General features: G+C 43.0%; 1 protein-coding gene across 2 annotated transcripts in view; it reads left to right on the plus strand.

The window, feature by feature from the left end:
• Nucleotides 1-23086, plus strand: part of LOC148025268 (uncharacterized) — a 104465-nt gene that overhangs the window by 34284 nt on the left and 47095 nt on the right. For both annotated transcript variants that reach the window (XM_087692270.1, XM_087692271.1), the window contains 2 exons: nucleotides 570-658; nucleotides 808-876. In XM_087692270.1, coding sequence (XP_087548396.1) covers nucleotides 570-658; nucleotides 808-876 — 158 coding nt within the window. The remainder of the gene's footprint in view (nucleotides 1-569; nucleotides 659-807; nucleotides 877-23086) is intronic.

Raw genomic sequence — 23086 nt, forward strand, 5'->3', positions numbered from 1 at the left:
AGGTCTAAGGCGATGGAACCAGCTAGAAATAGGCCGCCCAACGGCCCACTTAGATACCCTCCCAAACATCCAGTAAAGGCCAACAAAACCCACGAAATGCACAAATGCCGACATTCTCTCCTAGATCATGTGTGACAAGTACAATGAAATATACAACGATGGGGAAACAAAACCCCTAGGAACCATCACACTGTCCCGTATCACAACAATAAACTGCTAGAAACTTGTGCCATTGTAGTATGTACAACAATGACAATCAGATAGGACCTGGATATCCAAACTGGGTGATCAAGCCACCACCAAGGTGCCTTAGAGAGACATTGATGTCGATGTTGATCAAATCATTTCCTGACCACAGAGAGTAAAAACAGCGGAAACTTGATATCAGCCTGTCGTGAACTAGCTCGTCTTTCTACCACACGACCACTAGCTTCTTGCTGTCCTTCCAAAGATGCCCTTCTTGCTACAGAAGTAGATGGCTCACTAGTGCATTTTATGCTCAATGAAAGTTTGGCTGTGGAAAAGATTTAAGCCTTTCATTTGAGACTGACTTTGATTCACTTGTACAGGTATATTCTTGTTTATCCTCAGGGCTGTGATGTGTGCAACCATTTGTCTCTCTTCCTTTGTGTTGCTGATTATGACAAACTTCTGCCAGGTATCACTTCGAAGATAAGATGTTTTCAAAGGGCACACTTGGATTTTTTTCAAGCAGTTTTTCTCTAACTTGGAAGATGGAGCTTTCTTTAAGTGGTGTTCTTTCATTGTTAAAGCATTACCGGTCTAACTTGTTACTCTAATCTCTAGGTTGGAGCCATTTTGCACAGTTCACGATTGCTGTTGTCAACAAAGATCCCAAAAAGTCAAAATACTCTGGTAACGGGTCAATATGTCTTGTATCTTTTTCAGAGTGGTAACCATACTTTAAAGAAGCAAAGACCATTCATGTGAGAGGGACCTTATCTCTGTTTATGGTCATTTTTCTGTCATAATGCTATTACTCTTCTTGTTCTGTATTTCATACTGAAATGTTACAGTTTTGTTTGCATTGCCTGCAAGGGCATGCAATTGTAACTGTTAAACTGTGATAGTAATTCAAGGCTGAATAACTCCAAGGTAACATCAGTTTGTTGGAGAGAGGTGGCAAAATGTTTCTATTTACCTTTTTTTTTGGAGGCTGAGGGAGAATGAGGATGCACGCATGCTTTTGTAATGTTTTGTATCTTGCGTGCTAAAAGCATTGTCTCATATCTTGTGTGCTGTATTTGCCCACGAATCCTCATCTTTCCCATGTTTAGTAAGCCCTGTTAGGGCCAAGAAGTCAGACATGTAGCTTGGAGGATCTGAGTGTCTGAAGATTCTCATCCTGTGGCTCCTTGGACAAGCCCAGCAAAGCCTCATCAGGAACAGCAACATCTCTGGTATTCTGTGTGCATGTGTGTGCGAGAAAGAAATCACTAGGCAACTAATCCTTATATATCCATGGAAAAAGCCACAATACATCAGGAACTCTCAGTAGAGATAATTCCGTGACAAGTAGGAATTGCAATAGTATCAAAGCAACAATGGAAAATCCAAAAATTTAGGAAGGTATATACACCTTGCTAGGATCCACAATTGCACCCAAGGATATGGGAGAAACATAGAGAGGGTATTATAGAGCACTAGGGTAGTGGTCACTAACTAGATGAGTAGGCATCTAATGGCTCCTTTTACGTAGGATCTAGAGAAGATAGTTCTTGTTGACTGAGGCATGGTGCAATTGCATTATTAATTTATAGATAATAAAAGATAATGCAATAATTAATCAATGCACAATGATACTCAATCACAAACTGAGAGATGATATATAAATGATTGAAAGCCAGTGTAATGCTCATGGCGACCATAGTGAATAATGCCACAGTTAGGTGCTAATGATGCACAAAGTGTGTTTTTATAGTAAAATGTAACCCTAAATGGCTTAAGTATCATAGGAAGCCCTAGTCCTAGTGTCACATAATGTCTATAACACTGTGGATAACAATTGTATTTAATGACAGTGTAAATGCCTAGAGGGCTTGGATCATGGATTAAAGGACATCAACACATAGACCATGAGATAACCTACAAAGCCCCCTCTATGGAATGGGTAGAATAATCTAGGAACAATAACAAAATCCTAGAAAATAAAAGAGATATAAGGTCATGGTTGCACTACGCAAAAGTTCATTCAAGTGGATATAGCAACCTATGGTAGTTTAGAGTATGATAGATCATGGAACAAATGGAATCAAGTTCAAGACTTGTTGAAAAGCTTGGAACTTTGGTCGAGGAAGAGCTTTTGTGAGAAGAGATGTGCCAAGTTTTATTTAGTGGGTGTGTAAGACAACTCTATATCTCTAGCTATAACATTTGCTAACATCTATGAGCATAATGGTATTGATCTATTTGCTTTGTGCGGGCATGTAACACTCGGTTCCATGCAATGGCCAAAGCACTGTGGTTGTAAGTGTAGACAAGTATTGAAGCCGTTTGGTGCACATGAAGATTTGTAGTAACTTGTGGAGCCAAACACATTCCGTTGTGGCTGTGAACACCGCTCTATACTCGGCCTCACAATTGGAAGTAGGATTTGTAGTTTGTTTCTTGCTGAACCAAGAGATGTACCCAAGAAGAAATAGTTGCCCCTATGAGAGACACAAGAATTTGAACATCCAGCCCAATCACTATATGAATATCCATGCATAGAGAGCAAAGAATCAACCTTGTAGAAAAGGCTGAGATCCTAGATGCCTTTGAGATATTGAAAGCATGTAATGCTTCATTGCTTGCCAATGAATGGGCCTTCTGTAACATAAATAGATAAAGCATCCAACAATGTGCTGATATAAAGTAGTGGCAAAAGATCCGCTACCATCATCAGAAAGAAACCAGGCTTCAAGGGAGTGGACATAGGCTTGCAATTGTTGAACTGAAAGCGTTGAAGAAGTTGTCTAATATACTTGGATTGTGTCATGATGATACCCCCCTCAATGGTGATTGGATACCTAAGCAATAGTGAAGTAGACCAAGATCTGTCATGGCAAAGGTTTGCTATGAAGCAGCCTTAAAAGATGCAATTTGACCAGCATTGGTCCTAGTGACCAGCATGTCATCAACATAAGGTACAAGAATAATAAAATCAGATCCTTGATGTCGAATGTAAAGAGTAGTCTCTGTAGGGCTATTTTGGAATCCAAGGTGTAGTAGATGAGAATGTATACGGGCATACCAAGGCTGTGGAGCTTGCTTTAAACCATACAAAGGCTTCTTGAGATGGGAACTTTTTGCTTAGAGCCTTTGACTTAAAATCTTGGAGCTTGTGAAACATATACGTCTTTAGTGAGATATCCATGGAGAAATGCCGCCTTGATGTCCAACTAACTCACCTCCCAATGTAAGTGGGAGCAAGGGCAATGATACTCTTGATGGTAGTGATGTGAGAAGTAGGGGCAAAGGTCTCTTCAAAGTCGATTCCTTGTTGTTGGGAATAGCTGTTAGCAACTAGACAGGCTTCGTACTTGTCACATGTCACTCAAAAATTTTGAAGCTTAGAGAAGAAGTTTAATGGATGTCCTTTTGTCCTTAGGGTTTCCAAGAAGAAGTGTTAGGGAGAAGGAAGAATAGAGCTCAAGTGCTTGTCAAGAATGATGCCAAATTTAGATTAGAGATGGAATATTTATATTTGCAATGATCAATGGCTGAAATGAGAAAAAAGAGTAGCAAATCATGCCCTAAATGAGAAAATTTAGATTAGAGATAGAATATATATATTTGCAATGATCAATGGCTGAAATGAGAATGATACCAACATTTGGATTAGAGATGGAATATTTATACTTGCAATGATCAATGGCTGAAATGAGAAAAAAGAGAAGCAAATCATGCCCTAAATGAGAAAATTTAGATTAGAGATGGAATATTTATATTTGCAATGATCAATGGCTGAAATGAGAAAAAAGAGTAGCAAATCATGCCCTAAAAATACGCCACATCTTTTAAGGGTTGCCTTGGAGGTCTAGCTTGATCTTTACTTTGCACAACAATACTCTGCTTGTATTTGATATCTGAAGTACTTCTTAGGAAGCCATTTGTGCCCTAGAGTTATGGGTGAGGAGAAAGAAGTCTGGAGTAAAAGGAAGAGGCTGCTTGCTGTCTTGAAGAGTGTGCAGCCAATGGGTGGACTCTTTTAGCTTGCTGAAGTTCAGCCCTTGTGTGCTCCAAATCATTGTTAATAGCGGGTTGCTGGTGGCACAAGGTATCGGGCTGTTGTGGCTGTAAATCAGGCAGATTCAGCTGCTGTGATGTACCTGTAGATGGTGGAAATGAAGGCTGAGTAGAAGGATTAGCCATAGAACAATAATGAAAAAGTAGTAGGCTGTCAAAGATGTTTGAAACATCAATAATAGGCTGTTTTTGACAGTCTAGCAAAGAATGAGAAGCATTTTCAGCAAAGATAACATCTTGGCTAACAATAATCTTGCCTTTAGAGGGTTGATAAAGTCGGTACCCTTTGCTTTCAACAATATACCCAATAAATATGCAGCGAATAGCCTTATCATCAAGCTTGCACCTTTTCCGAGAACCACATGAGCATATGCCAATGATCCAAAAGTTGTCATATGAGAGAGAGAAGGCTTGGAGCCAGTACTATGCCTCATAAGGAATGATAGTGTGGAAGGCTCTTGTGGCACACCTGTTCAAAACATAAGCAACACAAGGAATAGCATCGAATCAAAAAGAATTTGGTAAACTTTTTCTCTTTATTATGCATCTTGCCATCTCCATGAACGATCTATTCTTTCATTTTTCTAGTCCTTCTTATTATGGGGAGTAAGGAATAGTGCACTGATGATGAATACTTTGACATGCAAGATAGTTTGAAAACCGATTAAAAAGATATTCACTCCCCTTGTTGGTGTGAAGGGTCCAAATGCGAAAGCCTCTTTGGTTCTCCACCATGGCTATAAAAGCCTTGAAGCAAGAGAAGAGTTCAGACCTAGACTTCACCCCATATACACAAGTGAATCGGGATTCATCATCAATAAATGTGATAAAATAGAGGAACCCACCAAGAGATCTAGTTTGCATAGGCCCACAAATATCACTTTGAAGGAGATGTAAACTAGATGGAGAGTCAACATCATAATCCTTGGGAAAGGAAAAATAGTACATCGTACCAAGTAGATGGTCTTCATAAATGTGATTCAATGGTAGATGACCATCCTCTGATTGGAGTTTCATCAATTCACGATAGTTAATGTGAGAGAGCCTTTGATGCCATAAATGTGTGTCTTGGAAAGATTCCTTTGTTAATAAGGCATGGTCAATAGGAGTTTCAGCAAGCTGCTGATCATACGGATCGAGACAATATAGACCTTTAGTGGGGGTGCTTGACAAGACAATGGAAGAAGAAACTTGATCATCATACACTACACATCGAGGGCCATTGAAAATGTCTCGAAAGCTGGAAGTTGCAATGGCTGAAATGCAATGCTAAAGGAGTGCTTGAAACATAGACAACGCGCACATGACCAATGCCTTTAACTGTGTAAGAGGCACTATTGACACACATGATTGTGACCCCTTAGGTACATGAGAGAGAGATGAAAATAATGCTCAGCAAGAGGTGATGTGCTTAGAGGCACCGCAATTGAAATATCAAGTAGAAGCTGCATCAATGATAGAAAAGCAGTATCATGAATAGAAGGATTATATTGACGTTGAATGAAAAAAATATATTCCTTAAGTTGAATATAGTTCATTTATGTGCCATTGCATCTTCTTTTAGGCTTGCTCTCCAAATTGGGCCACTACAAATTATTGCTAGGCATGAGTGAAAATCAATAGTAAAATGATAATTTCCAAGTGAAAAGAGAAAAAACAAATCCTCGAATAATGATGAAGCGTTGATAGAAGAGTAGCTGGCCGCATCAATGGAGTCGAATAATATGAAATAATATTTTTCTCTTGCTATTTTCTTGCTAAGGAGAGAAAAATATGTTAAAAATAATAGCTTTTGGAAATAAAATATTACTCGAATAAGGTAGCAATAAGCAATATGTTGAAATCAGGGATTAATGGCTGAGAATGCTTCGATAATGCTAACAATAGTAGAATTTGAGAAGATTCACCGAAGAAATGTGGCCAAATAATAGTTTTTTTCTTGAATGTTGGGGAAAAACAGAATTAGCAAGCCAAACAATATGATATTTGTGCATGTTGAGGCCGAAGAAAGCGATTTGAGGCAAAAGCTCCAAATTCCATGTGAGATTTGAAGAGAAATTGAAGAAATTGGATGACATTATCACTCGATTGATACTGAAAGATGCACCTGAGATTGAATTAAGCCTTGATTTTGATGAAATTTGTTGACTTTAAAAAAAGCTCCAATTTTTTCAAAGAAATTTAGGTGAATTTGAGCTTGAATGATGAAAAGCCCTAAAGTTTACCAGAAAATTAAAGAGAGATTTGAAGAATTTTTGTGAATTTTTTATTCAAATGATATTCAAGGATGTTGAATGTTGCTTCTAAGATTGAACTTGGTCAATCAATTTTGATGAAGAACCCAAATTCTTGAAAAGCTCCAAATTTGTTAGGAAAATTTGGGCGAAATTGGAGGTATGTGATGTAAAGCCTCAAAATTATCGATGGATTGATGCCAAATTCTAGAAATTGGTGAAGAATTTTGGGAGATTTTTAGTGCGAATTAGGGCTGATCCAATTTGTTATTGATTAGAAGGCTGCCACTTGGCAAAACTTGCCCAGGTAAGTGGGAAAAACGTTTTTAGGGGGTAGTGGAGTCTACTTCAGCTATTGTGAGAGAGGAGGAGATTGTTAGAGAGCAAGGAGAGGTTGCTAATGTGATTTGCAATTATGAGGGATCAATCTTACAGCATGTGACAAGATTTTGAAGCTCTCCAAGAGCTGATGATAGCAGCCCAAGGTTCTTTTGGTGCAGATGACATCATACAACAAGGGGCAACAATCTTTTTGGTTTTCCTAAGTTGTAGGTGATAGCTTGCATGGCTGTTTGAGCATGGCAGCAGTAGTTTTTCAGCATTTCTTGTGATGAAGCTATGAAAATTCTCTCTCTATAGCATTCTCTCTCATCCTCTAGTCATGTCTCAAGTTATCTCAACATTTTCTAGCAGTTTGAGCCATTAGAGAAAGAGATTGCATTCAATCTTTGCTGTTATCCCTAATTTACAGCAAAAATTAGAATTTTGATAGTGGCCTCGTAATGGTACTCAGAATTGAGGGCTTAGGACTTGAATTCTAACAGCTGAAATTGAGGAATTTCAGGGAGATTCAAGAGGCCAGCCAACCAATATCAGATTTCGGGCTGAATTTGTCTTTCAAAGAGCAAGGTGAAGGCCAATCCCGAAGCAAACCAAGGGAAAATTGGTTTGGAGGATTGGTGGTCAGTTTTGATAGCAAGAGGTACTTAGATTAGTGGAGGAGGTCAGAGGATCTCAGTCATAGAAACGTGAAATGGGAAACGGGACGGAGGAACGAGGATGGGGACGGTGACGGGAACACCAAACCTAGGGAACGAGGATGTGGGAACAAGAACGGCATTTAAAAAAGTAAAATTCATGGAAAAAAATTTAATATTTCACTGATAATCCATGTGGACACTGGAGTGTTAAAACCAAGGTATATAATCCACAAGGATAAATCATTTTAACTTTAACTTTAAAGATATCATGCATCATTCTAAGATTACTCATTAGAAATTGAATTACAACTTACAAGGCTTAAGAAGTAAGCTATTCAATTATAAAATGCATAATACATATGCCATAAATGCTAAAACAATGAACAATGAACTAAACTTTAAAGTCTAAGTTGAAAGAATATGCCCATGGTTCCATTGCTTAAAAACTTAAAAGATTACAAATATGAAGTCTAATCTTTGAAAGAACATGCTCATTGCCCCAAAAGGACTACAAATATAAAGTCTAATCTCTAGTCTGAAGCAAAATGCGGCATGCCAAAATAACCCAAAGGGCAATTGCAGACTGCAAGTACAAATATAATATCGGCATGGTACAACAGCCCAAGTGTCACATTGTCATCAATGATGATAATATCATATACAATGTACATGTGTATCATGAGACTCATGATAAGTAAACTAAATCGAAGATCATCATCATGATCTGAGGCTGCTCTAGCTACTGTTGAAGTGCCAGCCTCATCATCATGCGTACCATGAACTGCTGCATTTCCCTCAACATCGGCATGTGTCTTCTCTTCTTGCTGTATCTTCCACTCTGTGAATGGATCGGGCTTTGTTGTCATACTGTTACATAATATCCTCAAATTAGCACTAACGAATACTAGATCGTTTGTCCTCTCCACACCAAGATAGTTCCTCTTCTTTGAAGCAATGTGAGCATATGTGCTCCACAATTGCTCTAAACAAGAGGAGCTAACTGATTGACTCAAAATACGGATGGCTAGTTGCTGCAACTTAGGACCATTCAAACCATAGTCCTTGCACCACAAAGTTGCCCCAATCTTATAACGATCCTGTTGTGCATCCCCACAACCAAAAGAACCCCGAAAGGTCCTATAACATGAAAACTGATCTCTGATCTTTCGTCTAGTGCCATGATCATGCACTAGACGAGACAATATAAGTCTCCATGCATCCATAATCTCAGTGTCATTCTCTTGACCCTTGCCTTGGAACTCAGGATCCACAACAAATGCAGCTGCATACATGGGTGAGCTATAGGAGTTCCACCTCGTCACAACTAAATGGCGTATCTTCTCATATGCCTCATCATTTGATGTCAACTCCTATAGCTTTTCATTCAACCTATCCATAGCCTCATATACCTGGCCAATGCAAGGTTGCATAGCATCCATAATCCTCAATAAATACACAATAGGTGATACTATAGCATCTATTCGCTTTACATCATCCAAAAAAGTGGAGTTATTTACTTTCTCCAAGCATAAGATACTTGTATGAGTATTTGCTAATGTTGATGAGGTGAACTCATCACTAAGAAATAATTGCCTCAAGGCACCACTGCATTCTCTTAATCTGCCTAGCATCAAGAAGTTAAAGGCAAATTCGGTATCAGAGTATTTTAAAAGTGTCTTCTTCAATTGCAAAGAGAACTGATGGTGAAGAAATTGGTGATTCAAAACAAAGCTAAGCATTTGAGCTCCTTGCTCTATGACAGGTGCAATCCATGAAAAGTTACCAATATCCTTTAGTAGGTTATTCAAGTAATGAGCCATACAATATGAAGCTATGATATGCGGATAATATCCCTGGATAATAGCACATACTGTCCTATTTGCGGGCTCTCCATCTACAACAAATCCCACAATATGCTGTGGGCCAATAAGTTCAATATCCGTAACCCACTCTGTTGCAAGTACATCTGTTGACTTTCTTGTCCCTGATACATCATGTGAAGACATGAAATACATTTCCCTACAAGAATAAGCAACCATACCATGAATGGATTGCTTGCGTGTATCACTTCAACCATCAGCATTTAAGGAAACTCCATTTTTAGCCCATAGGCTCTTTCTAGTCATTATTGTTTGCTCAACAAGGCACTTTTCCTTGTCGAGCAAAGTGGTGTGTAAGGTCTCTAATGATGGAGGTACATACGAAGGGCCATACTAACCAATCTTCTTGCACATCAATTTAAAATACTCTGACCTAGCTGCATGAAATTGAATGTGGTCATGAAAAAAAAAACGTGCCACTGATGTATCCACCTCTTTCTTTTTCTTGGGATTCCAACTAGCATCAAGTGTGATCTGTCTATGTGCAACATGTGGCATTGTTGATGCCATGGACGATGCAATGCCTGCAGTAGGTGTGGAGGTAGCACCTCCTAATACTGACCCTGCTCTAGACACATCTGATGGGGATGATGTCACAAAAGTTGTAGGTTTAATTGCAACATGTTGTGGTCTAGATGCAAGATAAGCTTGTTGACTTGCTACACGGTCACAAAGTTGCTTCTCCAAGGTCACATTAGGACAAAACTATACTTCTGAATTTGGCTCATGTAGGAGATGAGCTCGGACTTGATTATGCATAAAATGAAACAAGTGGTAATTGGTATTTCATATTCTAATATTTAAGTAACTATGAAAAATTAAAATCAATAAAAATTCGAAATAGAAATGCTTGGTTCAATGGATTACCTTGTTTGCTCCACTAGTTCACTTGTATGGGCAAAGCTTGTAAGCCCATGGTCGGGATCCTCCTCTACTCAATGGGTGGTCAACATTTACTTCTTTCCACCATGACTGATCATCGGACCTTCTTCCTTGACCACCGGCCCGACCAGCAAGGTGGGAAGATGAAGCCATTTCAGGTTGAAAATTGAAATAAAAAAGATTAGAGAGAAGTGAGAACTCGAGTTTTGAGAGAAGGGAGAAGACTCAAGAGTCAAGAGTGAGGGTCCAAGCCCTAAGGAGAAATTGAGAACTTAGCACTTAGAAGAGAGAAGGGAAAAGGAGAGAAGGGAGAAGGAAGAAGAGAAGAGGTGAAGAATAGAGAACTTGGAACTTGGAGAAGAGAAAAGAGAAGAGGAGAAGATGGAAGAGAAGAGGAGAAGAAGAAAGAGAAGGGACAAGGAAGAGAAGGAAGAAGGAAGAAGAGAAGGGAGAAGGAGGTTGGAGCAGGCGGGGTGCTGGCTGTTGGAGCAATGGGGGCCTAAGGCAGGCTGCAACAGAGAGGAGGCTGGCGGGACGTGCAATAGAAAGAGGGCAGGCGGAAGCGTGCTGTTGATAGGGCCCAGGCAGGCAAGAGTGCGTAGGATCGACAAGCGGACGGGTGCAGCAGCGGCACGAAATGACGGGCGGGAGTAGTTGGAGGTAAGTGGGATGCCACGTGGTGTTCCCTATCCCGTTTTGGGCAGGGAATGTTCCACAGTTTTGGAACGCGTACCATGACGGCTTTGTGCTGGGGACGGTGATTCGGTGTGCCGGGGGGACCGTTCCGGCTGTTTCCTATTTCTATGATCTCAGTTGTACTTCTGCTATTTGCAATATAAGATAAAAAATACCGTAAGGGGTGCCAATTCTGGGGCCAACAGAGTGTCCAATGCCCAAGATTAAAGTGGTAAAGGTGCATTTTCACTTTATGTGAATTTTATGCTTGTTGTAATTAGTGCTTAATCAGGTTATTTACCACCCTATTTAAGGGGGAAGGTTGGTTTTAGGTGGTGACAGATCCCTTCGTTTCTTGGCTAGTTGGTGGCAAGGTGGTGATGAGTCACAACTAGGGATAGCAGGTCAGTGTAGCATACAATGAGTAGGAGTTCCAGCCGAGTCATGTGGCACAAGTCAAGCATGATGTTGATTGGGCACACCAGGTGGCTAATGTGTATTGGATAACTCGAACAGGGAACGTTCCATAGCTTTGGAACGTGTGCCACGACGGCTTTGTGCCAGGGACGGCGATTCGGTGTGCTGGGAGGCCGTTTCAGCTGTTTCCTGTTTCCATGATCTCAGTTGTACTTTTGCTATTCGCAATATAAGATAAAAAATACTGCAAAGGGCACCAATTTTGGGGCCAACAGGGTGTCCAATGTCCAAGATTAAAGTGGTAAAGGTACATTTTCAGTTTATGTGAATTTTATGCTTGCTGTAATTAGTGCTTAATCAGGTTATTTGCCACCCTATTTGAGGAGGAAGGTTGGTTTCAGGTGGTGATAGATCCCTTCGGTGCTTGGCTAGTTGATGGCAAGGTGGTGACGAGTCACAACCAGGGATAGTAGGTCAGTGTAGCATACAATGAGTAGGAGTTTCAGCCGAGTCACGTGGCACAAGTCAAGCATGATGTTGATTGGGCACACTAGGTGGCTAACGTGTATTGGATAATACGTTAGAGGGAACTATGTGACACTTGGCAATGATTTGAAATGTTGAGAGAGAGAGAGAGAGAGAGAGTGTGTGTGTGTGTAAAGGCCCGCGTGGCTTCGCCTCAATTGTTCGGGCATGCATCCTTTGTATTTTCGCCTAAAATGGGGCAACTTTGCGGGCCACTGCTTTTCATGTGGTAAATTGGGGCATTTCATGGCCGAATGCCCTGAAAAGCAATCGTCTTCGGAGGATGCGCAGGTTGTGCTGCCCAAGGACGACATGGTGCTTGATGCCACGCCCCAGGAAGCCCTTCCGTCTCCTCATGTCATGGATAAAGGCAACAACAGGTCCTGAGTGTGGATTCCCGTCGCACTGATTGGATTGAGACACGTCCTAAAAAAGGTAAAAAGTTGGATGCAGGCCTGGCGGATCCTGGGCCTTCCGCTTTCCAGGATTCCGTGCGCACGTATACGCGCCGGAAAGAAATGGCCACTTCACAGCAGGCTGCGCGTCCTACGGCCCCGTCGGGCCCCCGCAATCAGTCTCCAAGGAGAGCCTATACCGACGGTCCCAGAGGCCCACCTGCCAAGCTGGCGTTCGATGCCAAAGGAAATGTTATTACACCCTGGGATCGGCGTTATCCCCGCCCCTCTCCCAAGGCAGTGGATTTCCCTTCTACCTCCAAATCAGGTCGCCAGAATTCGTTTGCAGTATTGGCTGATTTTCTGGATGAGGGTGTCCTGGATGCTCTCGCGGAAAAGGTAAAATCGAGGCAGCAGGCGCCTCGTTCCTGACTTCCTTCCTTGAGGATACATGAAGATAGCCACGTGGAATGTGCGAGGCATTTGCTCTCGCCATAAGCAACATGCCATGTGGACCGTCTTGCACGAGAACCAGTGGGATGTATTGTGTGCAGTTGAGCACAAAAGTCACGGTGAAGCAGGAAAAGTGATGGATTGTCATGGATTCCGTCTGTTTTATGCAGGGACCCATGCTACGCACTATTCGGGCGTGCTGATGATTGTCCATGAGAAATATCAGCCTGTCCTTGTTAAAAATGATGTGCAGGGCCGCTTTCTGGTGATCGAAGTCTTATTTGAAGGAGAGATTTTATGGCTGTTGGGCCTCTATGCTCCGAATGATCCCGCATCCCGACGGGATCTTTGGTCCACTTTGCAGGGCTCCATGTCACTAGGCCGAAGGGGGTTCTTGATGGGAGATTTCAATATGTGCGTTGACTCTTCTCAGTCCACTTCAGGGCATTCGGTAATGGATACGCCGGAAAGCCGGGTGTGGAGTTCCTTTGCTTTGCACGTGCTCAAGCAAGATCTTTGGTCGTGGCTTCACCCTTCTTTTTCAGGGTTTACTTTTCATTCCGCACAATATGTAACTACCTGGTCGCGACTGGATAGAATGTATATCATGCAGGGCGATGATTTTCTTCCCGAGATGCTGGAAATGAAGGTCTTGCGGCAATATGCGTTGTCGGACCATTTCCCCCTCCAGCTTGAGATGCGGGCACACTCTATTGCACCTTTTGTGCAATTCCTGGATAGGCTCCCTTTACGTTTCAACTCCTCTTATTTGAAGCATTCAATTTTCCAGGGCTATATGCAGCAGCTGATTGAGAGGTTCTTATTGGATTTCGCCTCTGAGGGCTTGCCTTCATTTGCACGGCTGCTCTCTAATGTGCAGCGGGTTGCTCGCCAGTATGGGATCCATCATGCCTCGCTTTGCCGCCGACGTCGACATGCAGCAGAAGACTTACTGGCTTTGGTCCGTTCCTTGCTCCTGGATTCCCCTGATGATGATTTTTTGCTGTCTCTGGAGAGGCGGTTGGCCCATCTTATTCAAGTGTTTCAGTTGAAATCTTATCAACAGGCCAAGCTGCACAACTTGACAGACACAATGCAAGATAGCGCCTGCCAGTCTCATAAGTTCTTTCGCGCCTTGCATGCGTCTCCGGCTCGCGAAAATATGACCAGACTCCAGGATTCGGAAGGTCGCATGGTCACGGATCCGCAGACCATTGTCACTATGTGCAGAAACTATTTTATGGAACTTCTTGGTTCCTCTTCCTCGCCTTCTAGCCAGGTTACGCATGCCCGCTCGGTCTTCTATCATCTGGTCCGCCAGCAGGTTCCAGTTGATATGCAAGCCGCTTTGGAGACGGATATTTGCGAGGACGAGGTTATGGACGTTTTGTTGCACCTGCCGAATGATAAAAGTCCTGGCTGGGATGGTCTCACTAATGAATTCTTTCAGACCTCGGCCACGCAGTTGGTGAAGCCATTGGTGGCCATGTTTCAGCAGGTGTGGGAAACGGGGGTCATGCCCTCCTCATGGAAAGAAGGCCTTATCAAACTAATTCCAAAGGTCCCTTCGCCGTCAAAATTGCAACACTGGAGACCAATCTCTTTGATGGGCTCCATGTATAAAATCTACTCCAAAGTGTTGGCGAATCGGCTTCACAAGCACCTTCCAGCTATTGTGCATCCTCTCCAATATGGTTTCATTAAGGGCCGCAACATTCTGCATAATATCTTAAATGTGCAAATGGCTATTGACTATGCGCGGCACTCCGGTCAGGAAGTGGTATTGATCCAATTGGACCTGGAAAAGGCGTTTGATTATGTGGACTGGTCTTTCATTGCAGACCTCATGTCGGCTATGGGCTTTGGTTCCCGAATGTCCAGATTGATCTACACCATTAGTGCTGAGGCTTCCTCCCGAGTTATGCTTAATGGTGGAGTTACAGAGCCATTTGTCCTTGCACGCTCGGTCAGACAGGGTTGTCCTTTGAGCCCTCTCTTCTTTGCCCTGGCGACTCACCCGGTCCTTTCAATGTTATCCTCCATGGCAGCCTCTGCTCAGTTGGCCGGGCTGTCTCTTCCGTTGGGTCAGCACTTCGTTAGCCAATCTTTGGCTGATGACACCTTTATGATTTTGCAGGCGGACAGGGACAACATTCGAAGGGCATTAGATGTTTGGACACTCTTTGGTCAGGCCTCTGGGCTTCGCATCAATGCCCTTAAGTCAGCCATTCTCAGTTGTACGGAGCCTGATTTACAGTCCTTAGGCTGGCAAGGCCAGGTGGTTTCCCGTGGCTCCATTGTCAGGCATCTTGGATACCCATTGGGGGTGGATGTACGGCCAAAAGACCTGTTGGAGTGGATTTCACAAAAACTGGCGGCGAAGTTTATGTATTGGAAGTCGCAAGCGTAGCCATTCCATGTCCGCCTCAAAGTGGCCCAGACAATCATGCTTCCAATGCTAACGTATTTCCTGCCTTTGTTGCCATGGACGCCTACTACTTTGAAGGCCCTCACTCATCCCATCCGTTTCATGCTGTGGAAGAAGGATTCACTGTAGGCCGGCATTTCCTGGATTTCATGGTCACACGCATGTATCCCTAAGCGCATGGGTGGAGGAGCTATTTTGGATGCACACACTCATATGTTAGCTCTCCGTTGGTCCCTTTTTCGTGCCATGTGTGTGGACCATCACCCATGGACCATCATAGCCCGTTATTTTCTTGAGGACAGCGGGCTCCGCCATGGCAACACACGGCTTCGGGCCTCCTGGTGGCATGTCCTTAATGCTGACTCTCGTGTTTCCAGTCCCTCTTCCTCTTTGTTACTACACTTGGTTGGCTCTTGGAAAGTGGTGCTCCAAAAGGCCCGTTGGCACCCAGTCGGGGACCGCTTGCAGACTAACTCCTTTCAGCTGGAATTGTTGGCAGTATCGAGACTCCTTTCATGGGAAGATAAACATCAACTCAGACCAAGATTTAATCGCATGGCCCGTTTAGGTGTGACGTCGGTTGCGGATGCTACCCTTGCCACTCGCAATGTCCTCGTATCATTTCAGACTGCTCGGCGACTCTTCAAGATCCCGCGTGGATTCCGTGATTTATGGGAGCAGCTTTCGTCGGAGCTTCAGGGTCGGCAACCCTTTCCTGCCTTGACTGTGGATCGCCCTTGGCAGGACTGGGACCTTGCAGGCCGCCTGAGTCTGGAAAAGGCCTCTACTAATCAGGTGTATCATCTTCTTGTTCAAGATCACCAATGGCTGGGAGAGAAAGCTAATACTGTTTGGGGATTGCGGAAATCGCTGTCATGGTGGCAGAAAACGCTGATGGAGGGCTGGCTAAATAAGACACCTTTCAAATGCAAGGTTTTTCTTTGGCGGGTAATGATTGGTGGTCTTCCTCTAGCCTTGGCCCTTGCCAAGCGTCGCATCTCGAATGGCAATTGTTTCTTCTGTACCACACCGGCGGAATCGGCCCGACATCGTTTTCTCTCTTGCTCGCTCGCCAAGAATATCTGGTCACTCTTGTCGCACATTTGGCGCGCGGTGGTGGGGTCTTCGCTAACTCCTTTCGACTGGGTTTTTGTGCGCCCGAAGTATCCCGCACCGCCACAGTTGCATGAGAAGATCTTATTTCACTTTTTTAGATATTGGGGATGTTGGCACATTTGGACCACGCGCAATGCTTTTCTCTTTGATTCGGCCTCTCATGTACCCCGACATATTGCCAGGCTTAAAGGGCTCTTGCATTGGCAGCTAGATATCATCCGACACTCCGAGTTGCTCCCTCGGGAGGATTTGCATCCGTGGCATCTGGCAACTGCCTCTGGGTCGTTGCCATGATTGGTGTAACCTTTTCAGTGCATTACTACGGGGCTTCCCCACACGTTGGCCTAGGGCCCTCGTGTATCTTGTAATCAGAAAAAAGAGAGAGAGAGAAAGAGAAAACCTCTTCACATGACGGCTTTGTGTCATCATGTATCTTGTAATCCAGTAATCTTGTATTTTTTTCGTAATTAATACAATTACCTTTTACGAAAAAAAAGAGAGAGTGTGTGTGTGTGTTTTTTTGTGTGTGTATGTATGTGCGTGTGAGCTGGGGTCGCAGGTAGCATGCTAGTTGAGGCAGGTTGCAAAATTCTCTTGAAAGGATAGAATGGCGGTGATGTTGTGTGACGGTTGACAACCACTTGTTGGGGCAATGAAAGATGGTGCAATGATAATGGCTTTGGGCGACAATTGGTGGAGTTGTGGTGCTCAATGGCAATGGCTGCATTGGAAATGTTGTGAGCGATGGGGATGGAGGTAAATTGCTTTGATACCACAATTAGCCTGGGTGTGGAGTAATTGTGCGATTAATTGAAAGGTAATGAAAGATATTACAAGAAGTAATTAACGCACAATGATACGCAATCACAAAATGAGAAGCGATGTATTAATTATTGAAAGGAAGTACAATGCTCAAGGTGACCACAATGAATAATGCTACACTTATGTACTATTGATGCACAATGTCTATTTATAGTAATCTCTAATCCTAAACAACTTAATTATCATAGGAAACCTTAACTAAAACCTAAACCGTAGTGCCACTTAACTGGCTAGGACACTAGGGGCAACAAGTGCATTCAATGAGAGTTTAAATGCCTAGGGAGGTTGGATCATGGATCAAAGGCTATCAACATGTAGCCCATGAGATAGCCTATAGTTCTAGCCTTGTCGTTAGATAAGTATCCAAGAGAAGATGGTTTGGATAAGTCCTTGTTTTTGAGCTAATGGAATCTTATTAGTACAAGTCTCATTATAGCTTTCCAAGAGATTATGACATCAAGGGATATAACATAGAGGCTTTTTGAGAGATTGATTCCTCTCATTCCCAAGGAAAGTAAAGAGAGATTGGAGATGATACAATGGAGACGGATCACTTTGCTAGGAACTGCCCATAAGATTCTTGCGAAGGCGATCAATCTTAGACTAGTCCCATTGATGCTAGATATAATGAATCCCACCCAAGTAGGCTTTGTCCAAGAGCATAGCGTCTTGGATGGTGGAGCTTTTGTTTTGACATTGACATTGGTTGCTTGTGGTGATCGTGGGTTCTTGAGGTGCTAGATGAGGCGTGGGAGTGGCTCAAGAAACACTCCTAATATAGCATATGAGGATATATCTATCACTATCTCCCATATAGAGCTTAGAGAGCTTGAGTATGATGAGGAGGGCAATATATTTAGTGAGGGCGATTTTATTGAGTGTGATGACTCTTTAAGTGGCGGTAAGGATGCTTCTAGCTCTGATGCCAAGAGTGATATGAGTACTTATGTGAGATGGAGAGAGGATCGAAGCTCAGCTTAGAGTGCAGTAGACAATGTGGAGAGTGACGCACGATACTCAATGCAATAGACTGAAAGAGTGTAATTTGAAAGTACAAAGTACAACCCTTAAACCTTAGGGTTGTAAGGGTGTTCACACCCGAACATGATAAGTGTCCGTAAGTGTATGACATAAGCACATACAAAATAAGACAATAAGTCTAGGGGAAAAAACCTCTCATACTGAGAGTAAAAAGTTCCCTAGTGTCCTATTGATCACCGACACTTCTATGTGAGCATAGATGTAAGTGAGGTGTAAGTGAAAACCCAACAAACCCCCCTGGAGTGAAGAGTGATCAAGAGTACAAGGATCATCCGCCACCAAAGGAGATCGAATTTAAAGCATTGTGAAATGCTTCAAATTTGTCACGAGGAAGAGCTTTGGTGAAGTTGTCTGCTACATTACTGGTGGTAGGACAATAGACAAGGCAGATATCAACTGTATGTAGCCTCTCTGACAAAGTGATAATGTATCTCAATGTGTTTCATGCGTGTATGAAACACTGGGTTCTGTGCCACTGCAATGGCACTCTTGACTGTCAGTGAACAAAGGAGTAGGCTCCGTAACAGATACATCCAGATCAGCTAGCAAGGGTCTAATCCATATGCATTCAACTATGGTAGTGAAAGCTGCCTTGTATTCAACTTCACATGATGATGTGGCAACAATGGATTGTTTCTTGCTAAGCCAAGATACACAAGATGAGCCTAGAAAGAAACAATTGCCACTAGTGGAGTGATGTGAATCATAATCACCAGCCCAATCAAAATCACTGTAAGCATGTAACTGCAGTGGTCCCCCCTTGGCATAAAGCAATCCAAGAGATCTAGTACCCTGCAAGTAACGAAAGACACGCTTAACAGGTTGCCAATGTGACATGCGTGGCTGATGCATATATCTGCTCAGGGCTGACACTGCAAACTGTATGTCCGGCCTAGTGTTGCATAGGTAAATAAGACATCCAATTGCTGGAGCATGTGTGTGTATATCAAAGAAATCACTGTCATCATGTAATGATAGCTTTAGTCTAGGTTCCATTGGTGTACAGATTGGCTTGCAATCGTGTAAGCCAAACTCCTTAAGAAGTTTACCAATGTATCTTGACTGTGATAAACCAATACCTCTAGCATCATGTATGAACGGAATGCCCAAGTAATAATGCAGAGATGCCAAGTCTGACATGTTAAAAGTCTGCTGTAAATTTTGTTTGAATGCTGAAATCTGATCAGCATGTGTCCTTGTAAGCAAGAGATCATCAACATATAGACAAATGATCAGTATGGATCCCTCTTCTTTACATACGTAAAGGGTAGACTCTGATGAGCTGTTTATGAACCCTTGGCTAAGCAAAAAAACATCTATCTTTGCATACCAAGCTCTAGGAGCTTGTTTCAAACCATATAAAGCCTTTTTCAGCTTGCAAACCAAGTGTTCGGATCCCTCAACTACAAAAGCAATGGGCTGCTGTACATATACTTCCTCATGAACTTCCTTACGTAAAAATGTAGTTTTAATATCCAACTGATGCATAGTCCATCCATAATGGGAAGCCAAAGCAACCATAGACCTGATGGTCGTCATTCGGGAGGTAGGAGCAAATGTTTCCTCATAGTCAATGGCTTTCTTCTGTGCATAGTCTTTAGCTACAAGCCTTGCCTTATATTTATCAATGGATCCATCTGCATTCCGTTTCAGCTTGTAGACCCATTTTGTTCCAATGGCTTTCTTCCCAAAGGGCAAAGACACTAAATCCCATGTTTGATTCTTAGTGATAGAATCCAATTCAGCTTGCATTGCTGTCATCCAATGCATACTTTGTTGTGCATGCTCAAAACATTTATGCTCCTCATCATCAACTGTGCTTGCTGCCATAACAAACTCCATGGTATGTGCAGTATCATGCATATGAGCTTGGCTTTTAGTACGACTAGCCATGGGTGCATTCAGATGACTATCTTTCATAGTCTGTAAATACCATTTAAGTATTTGTCTACTTTTTTTTGAGTACATGGGAAATGTGTGCATATGCAAGACACCCAAAGGTGCAAAAGTGTCCAATAGAAGGTTTCCGACTGTTCCAAGCCTCAAAAGGTGTAATTTTCTTTAATGCTTTGGTGGGACATTTGTTCAAATCATGGCAAGCGCACATATCGGCTTCCATCCAAAAACTGTGTGGCAAGCTTTTTGCTTTCAGCATACCGATTCTTCCTCTCTGCAACCCCATTCTGTTGTGGAGTATAAGCAGTAGTGAACTAATGGATAATGCCCTTCTGCTTTAAAAAAGAATTCAGCATAGAGGACATATATTCCCTCCTTGGTCCGAACGGAGAGTCTTTATTCTACAGCCAGATTGGTTCTCAACAAGTGCAACAAAAGCCAAGAATGCATCATACACTTTTGACTTTTTTACCAAAGAATAGACCTAGCAGAATCGAGTAAAGTCATCAATAAAAGTCACAAAATAGTAACATCCTCCCAATGACTTTGTGTGCATAGGCCCACATACATTTGAATGCACTATAACTATAACTTGGCTGTGGCTGTGAAAGCAACATTACAGAAAAACGAAAATCGATGCATTTTCTGCAAAATACATTCTTCGCACAAGTGCTCAGGAGGTCTTTCCAGAAGAGGTAATCCATCTAGCATCTGCATATGCTGTAAGAGCATCAAGCAACCATTTTACATGTCCCATTCGAGCATGCCATAACTTTGCTTTTATCATAGCAGGAACAAGAGTGGATGCCAAGTACGCTGATTGATCAACTGAAAGAGCATCCAACTCATATAACCCATGACATAAAGTGCCCGTTAAGACTAAAGTCACGTGTTCTTTGTCTCTCACCATGTATTTGTCATCATCAAATGTGACCTGCAATCCAAAACATGCTAAAGAAGAAATAGAGAGCAGATTTTCTTTATATCGGGCACAAACAAAGCATCATGTAGGTGGAGAATAGAGCCATCAATGGCTGTGAACACAATCTCCCTAATACCTCTAATAGGGTATCATTTGCGCATTTGAATAGTACTCATCGATATTCATAAGTTGGTCACGCAAGTCCTGAATTTTGTTTAGGTGATCCTGCATAGAATCACCCTCATCCATCTTCAATGTCTCTAGCTCTTTCTTTAAGAAAGAGATGCGAGTCTCATTCTTACCAGCAAACATCTGCTCCAAAGTTAGCCAAGCTTCTTGTGAAGAAGCTATTGAATGAATGTGGGGGATGATGGACCGCTGAACTGCCAATGCAATCAGTGACAAAGCCTGTGCATCCTGTGTATCCCATGCTTTTTGAGCTACTGATCTTTGGGGAAGTGGCTAAAGTGGAGTAGGCTCAGGTGCCCATTGTCCACGTCCTCTTGGAGGAGTAGCAAGAGCCACAACTCCGGGCCTAACTTCTTCTCCACTAACATAATCCCAAAGATTTTTTGCCACAACCGCATCCTTCATCATGAAGGACTAAAGTGAGTAGTTGTTACCATCTAATCTGTCCTCCATGGATACATAGGTAAAGACATCTCCTCCATGATTTGCCATTATAATCAATTACCAAAAGAAGCAAAAGAGCAATGTCCAAGCTGTACCAAACTGGAAATCTCAAAATTTCGAGAAATTACAGCAAATAACTTGCTGCAATTAGTACACTCAGGTGCCCTCTATCAAAACTGTCTGTAATGCACGCAGTCCAAGGTGCATTCAATGTTCAACAACACTATATGAGCAAAATCCCCAAAATTTCTTGCCCTAAAATTGTCCAAAACAGTCTATTACTGACTGAGATTGCAATATATGTGCTAATGTCTTCAAAAACCTTATAAGCCCCAAAATTTTTGATAAATTTCACAAGAAATTTGCATCAACTGTGTCTCAGACACGTATCCTGATGTCTGTGCTTGCCCTCGTAGAATCTCCTGTTCCAGAGATGAATTTGGAATAGAAAAAATAAGTTAAAAAAATTTGTTGTACCTGAAGTTCTAAGTCGGGATGGCAGCACACGTGATGGATTAAGCAGCTGCTAGGCGAGCTACGCCAGACGGCGGACCAGGGGCAAAGTGCAGAAGAGAAGCTGTAGGCGGGGTAGCAGGTGCACGTTGGTGGCTGTCTGAAGAAGGCGGGCTGTGGTATAGGTGGATGTGGCACAGGGCAGGAAGCTGCAGGGGCGTTGCAGTTGGCAGAGTTGCACAAGGTACTAATGGGCAGCGCAGTTGGCACCTCACGGGGCAGTGCAGGGCATAGGGACAAGGCCAGGGGGCAGGTGTGGCCACAGGGGCGGTGCTGCCAAGACAGGGCCACAGGGGCGGCACACAGCAGGTACAGGCGGACTGGCGGGAGGGCTCCCAGGCTGGCGCAGGGGCGCTGTAGGCAGTGCTGCTGCTGGCGCTGGCTGTCACTGGTGGAGCAGGCAGTCTGGGCGGGGGGAGTGGGCAGGTCTGATGGCGCTGGCTGGGAGGCTCCAAAAAGAGCACCACTGGGCAGCACTTTGCAGGTGCTGAGAGCAGAGCAGGTGGAGCTGCAGACCTCTGGAGCTCGCGGGCACTCTTGAATGCTGAACATAGTTGAATTGAGCAGAGCTCTGCTTTGATACCAAATGTGAGATGGAGAGAGGATCGAAGCTCAGCTTAGAGTGTAGTAGACAGTGTGGAGAGTAAAGCACGACACCCAATGCAATAGATTGAAAGAGTGTAATCTGAAAGTACAACCCTTAAACCTTAGGGTTGTAAGGGGTGTTCACACCCGAACACGATAAGTGCCCGTAAGTGTGTGACATAAGCACATACAAAATAAGACAATAAATATGGGGAAAAAAACCTCTCATATTGAGAGTAAAGAGTGTCCTAGTGTCCTATTGATCACCGACACTCCTATGTGAGTGTAGGCGTAAGTGAGGCATAAGTGAAAACCCAACAACTTAGAGGCTAGAGCCTATGGGATTAATAATCTATATCACATGATTCATTTTTGTATGCCTTCTTGTATGAGATCGCCAACTTGGCTCATAATAAAGTTATTGGTTTCATAGTATACTCT

Source organism: Lygodium microphyllum, chromosome 14 (genome assembly GCF_053477565.2).
Source record: "Lygodium microphyllum isolate KBCC chromosome 14, Lygodium_microphyllum_v1.1.10, whole genome shotgun sequence".
Classification (NCBI taxonomy): Eukaryota; Viridiplantae; Streptophyta; class Polypodiopsida; order Schizaeales; family Lygodiaceae; genus Lygodium; species Lygodium microphyllum.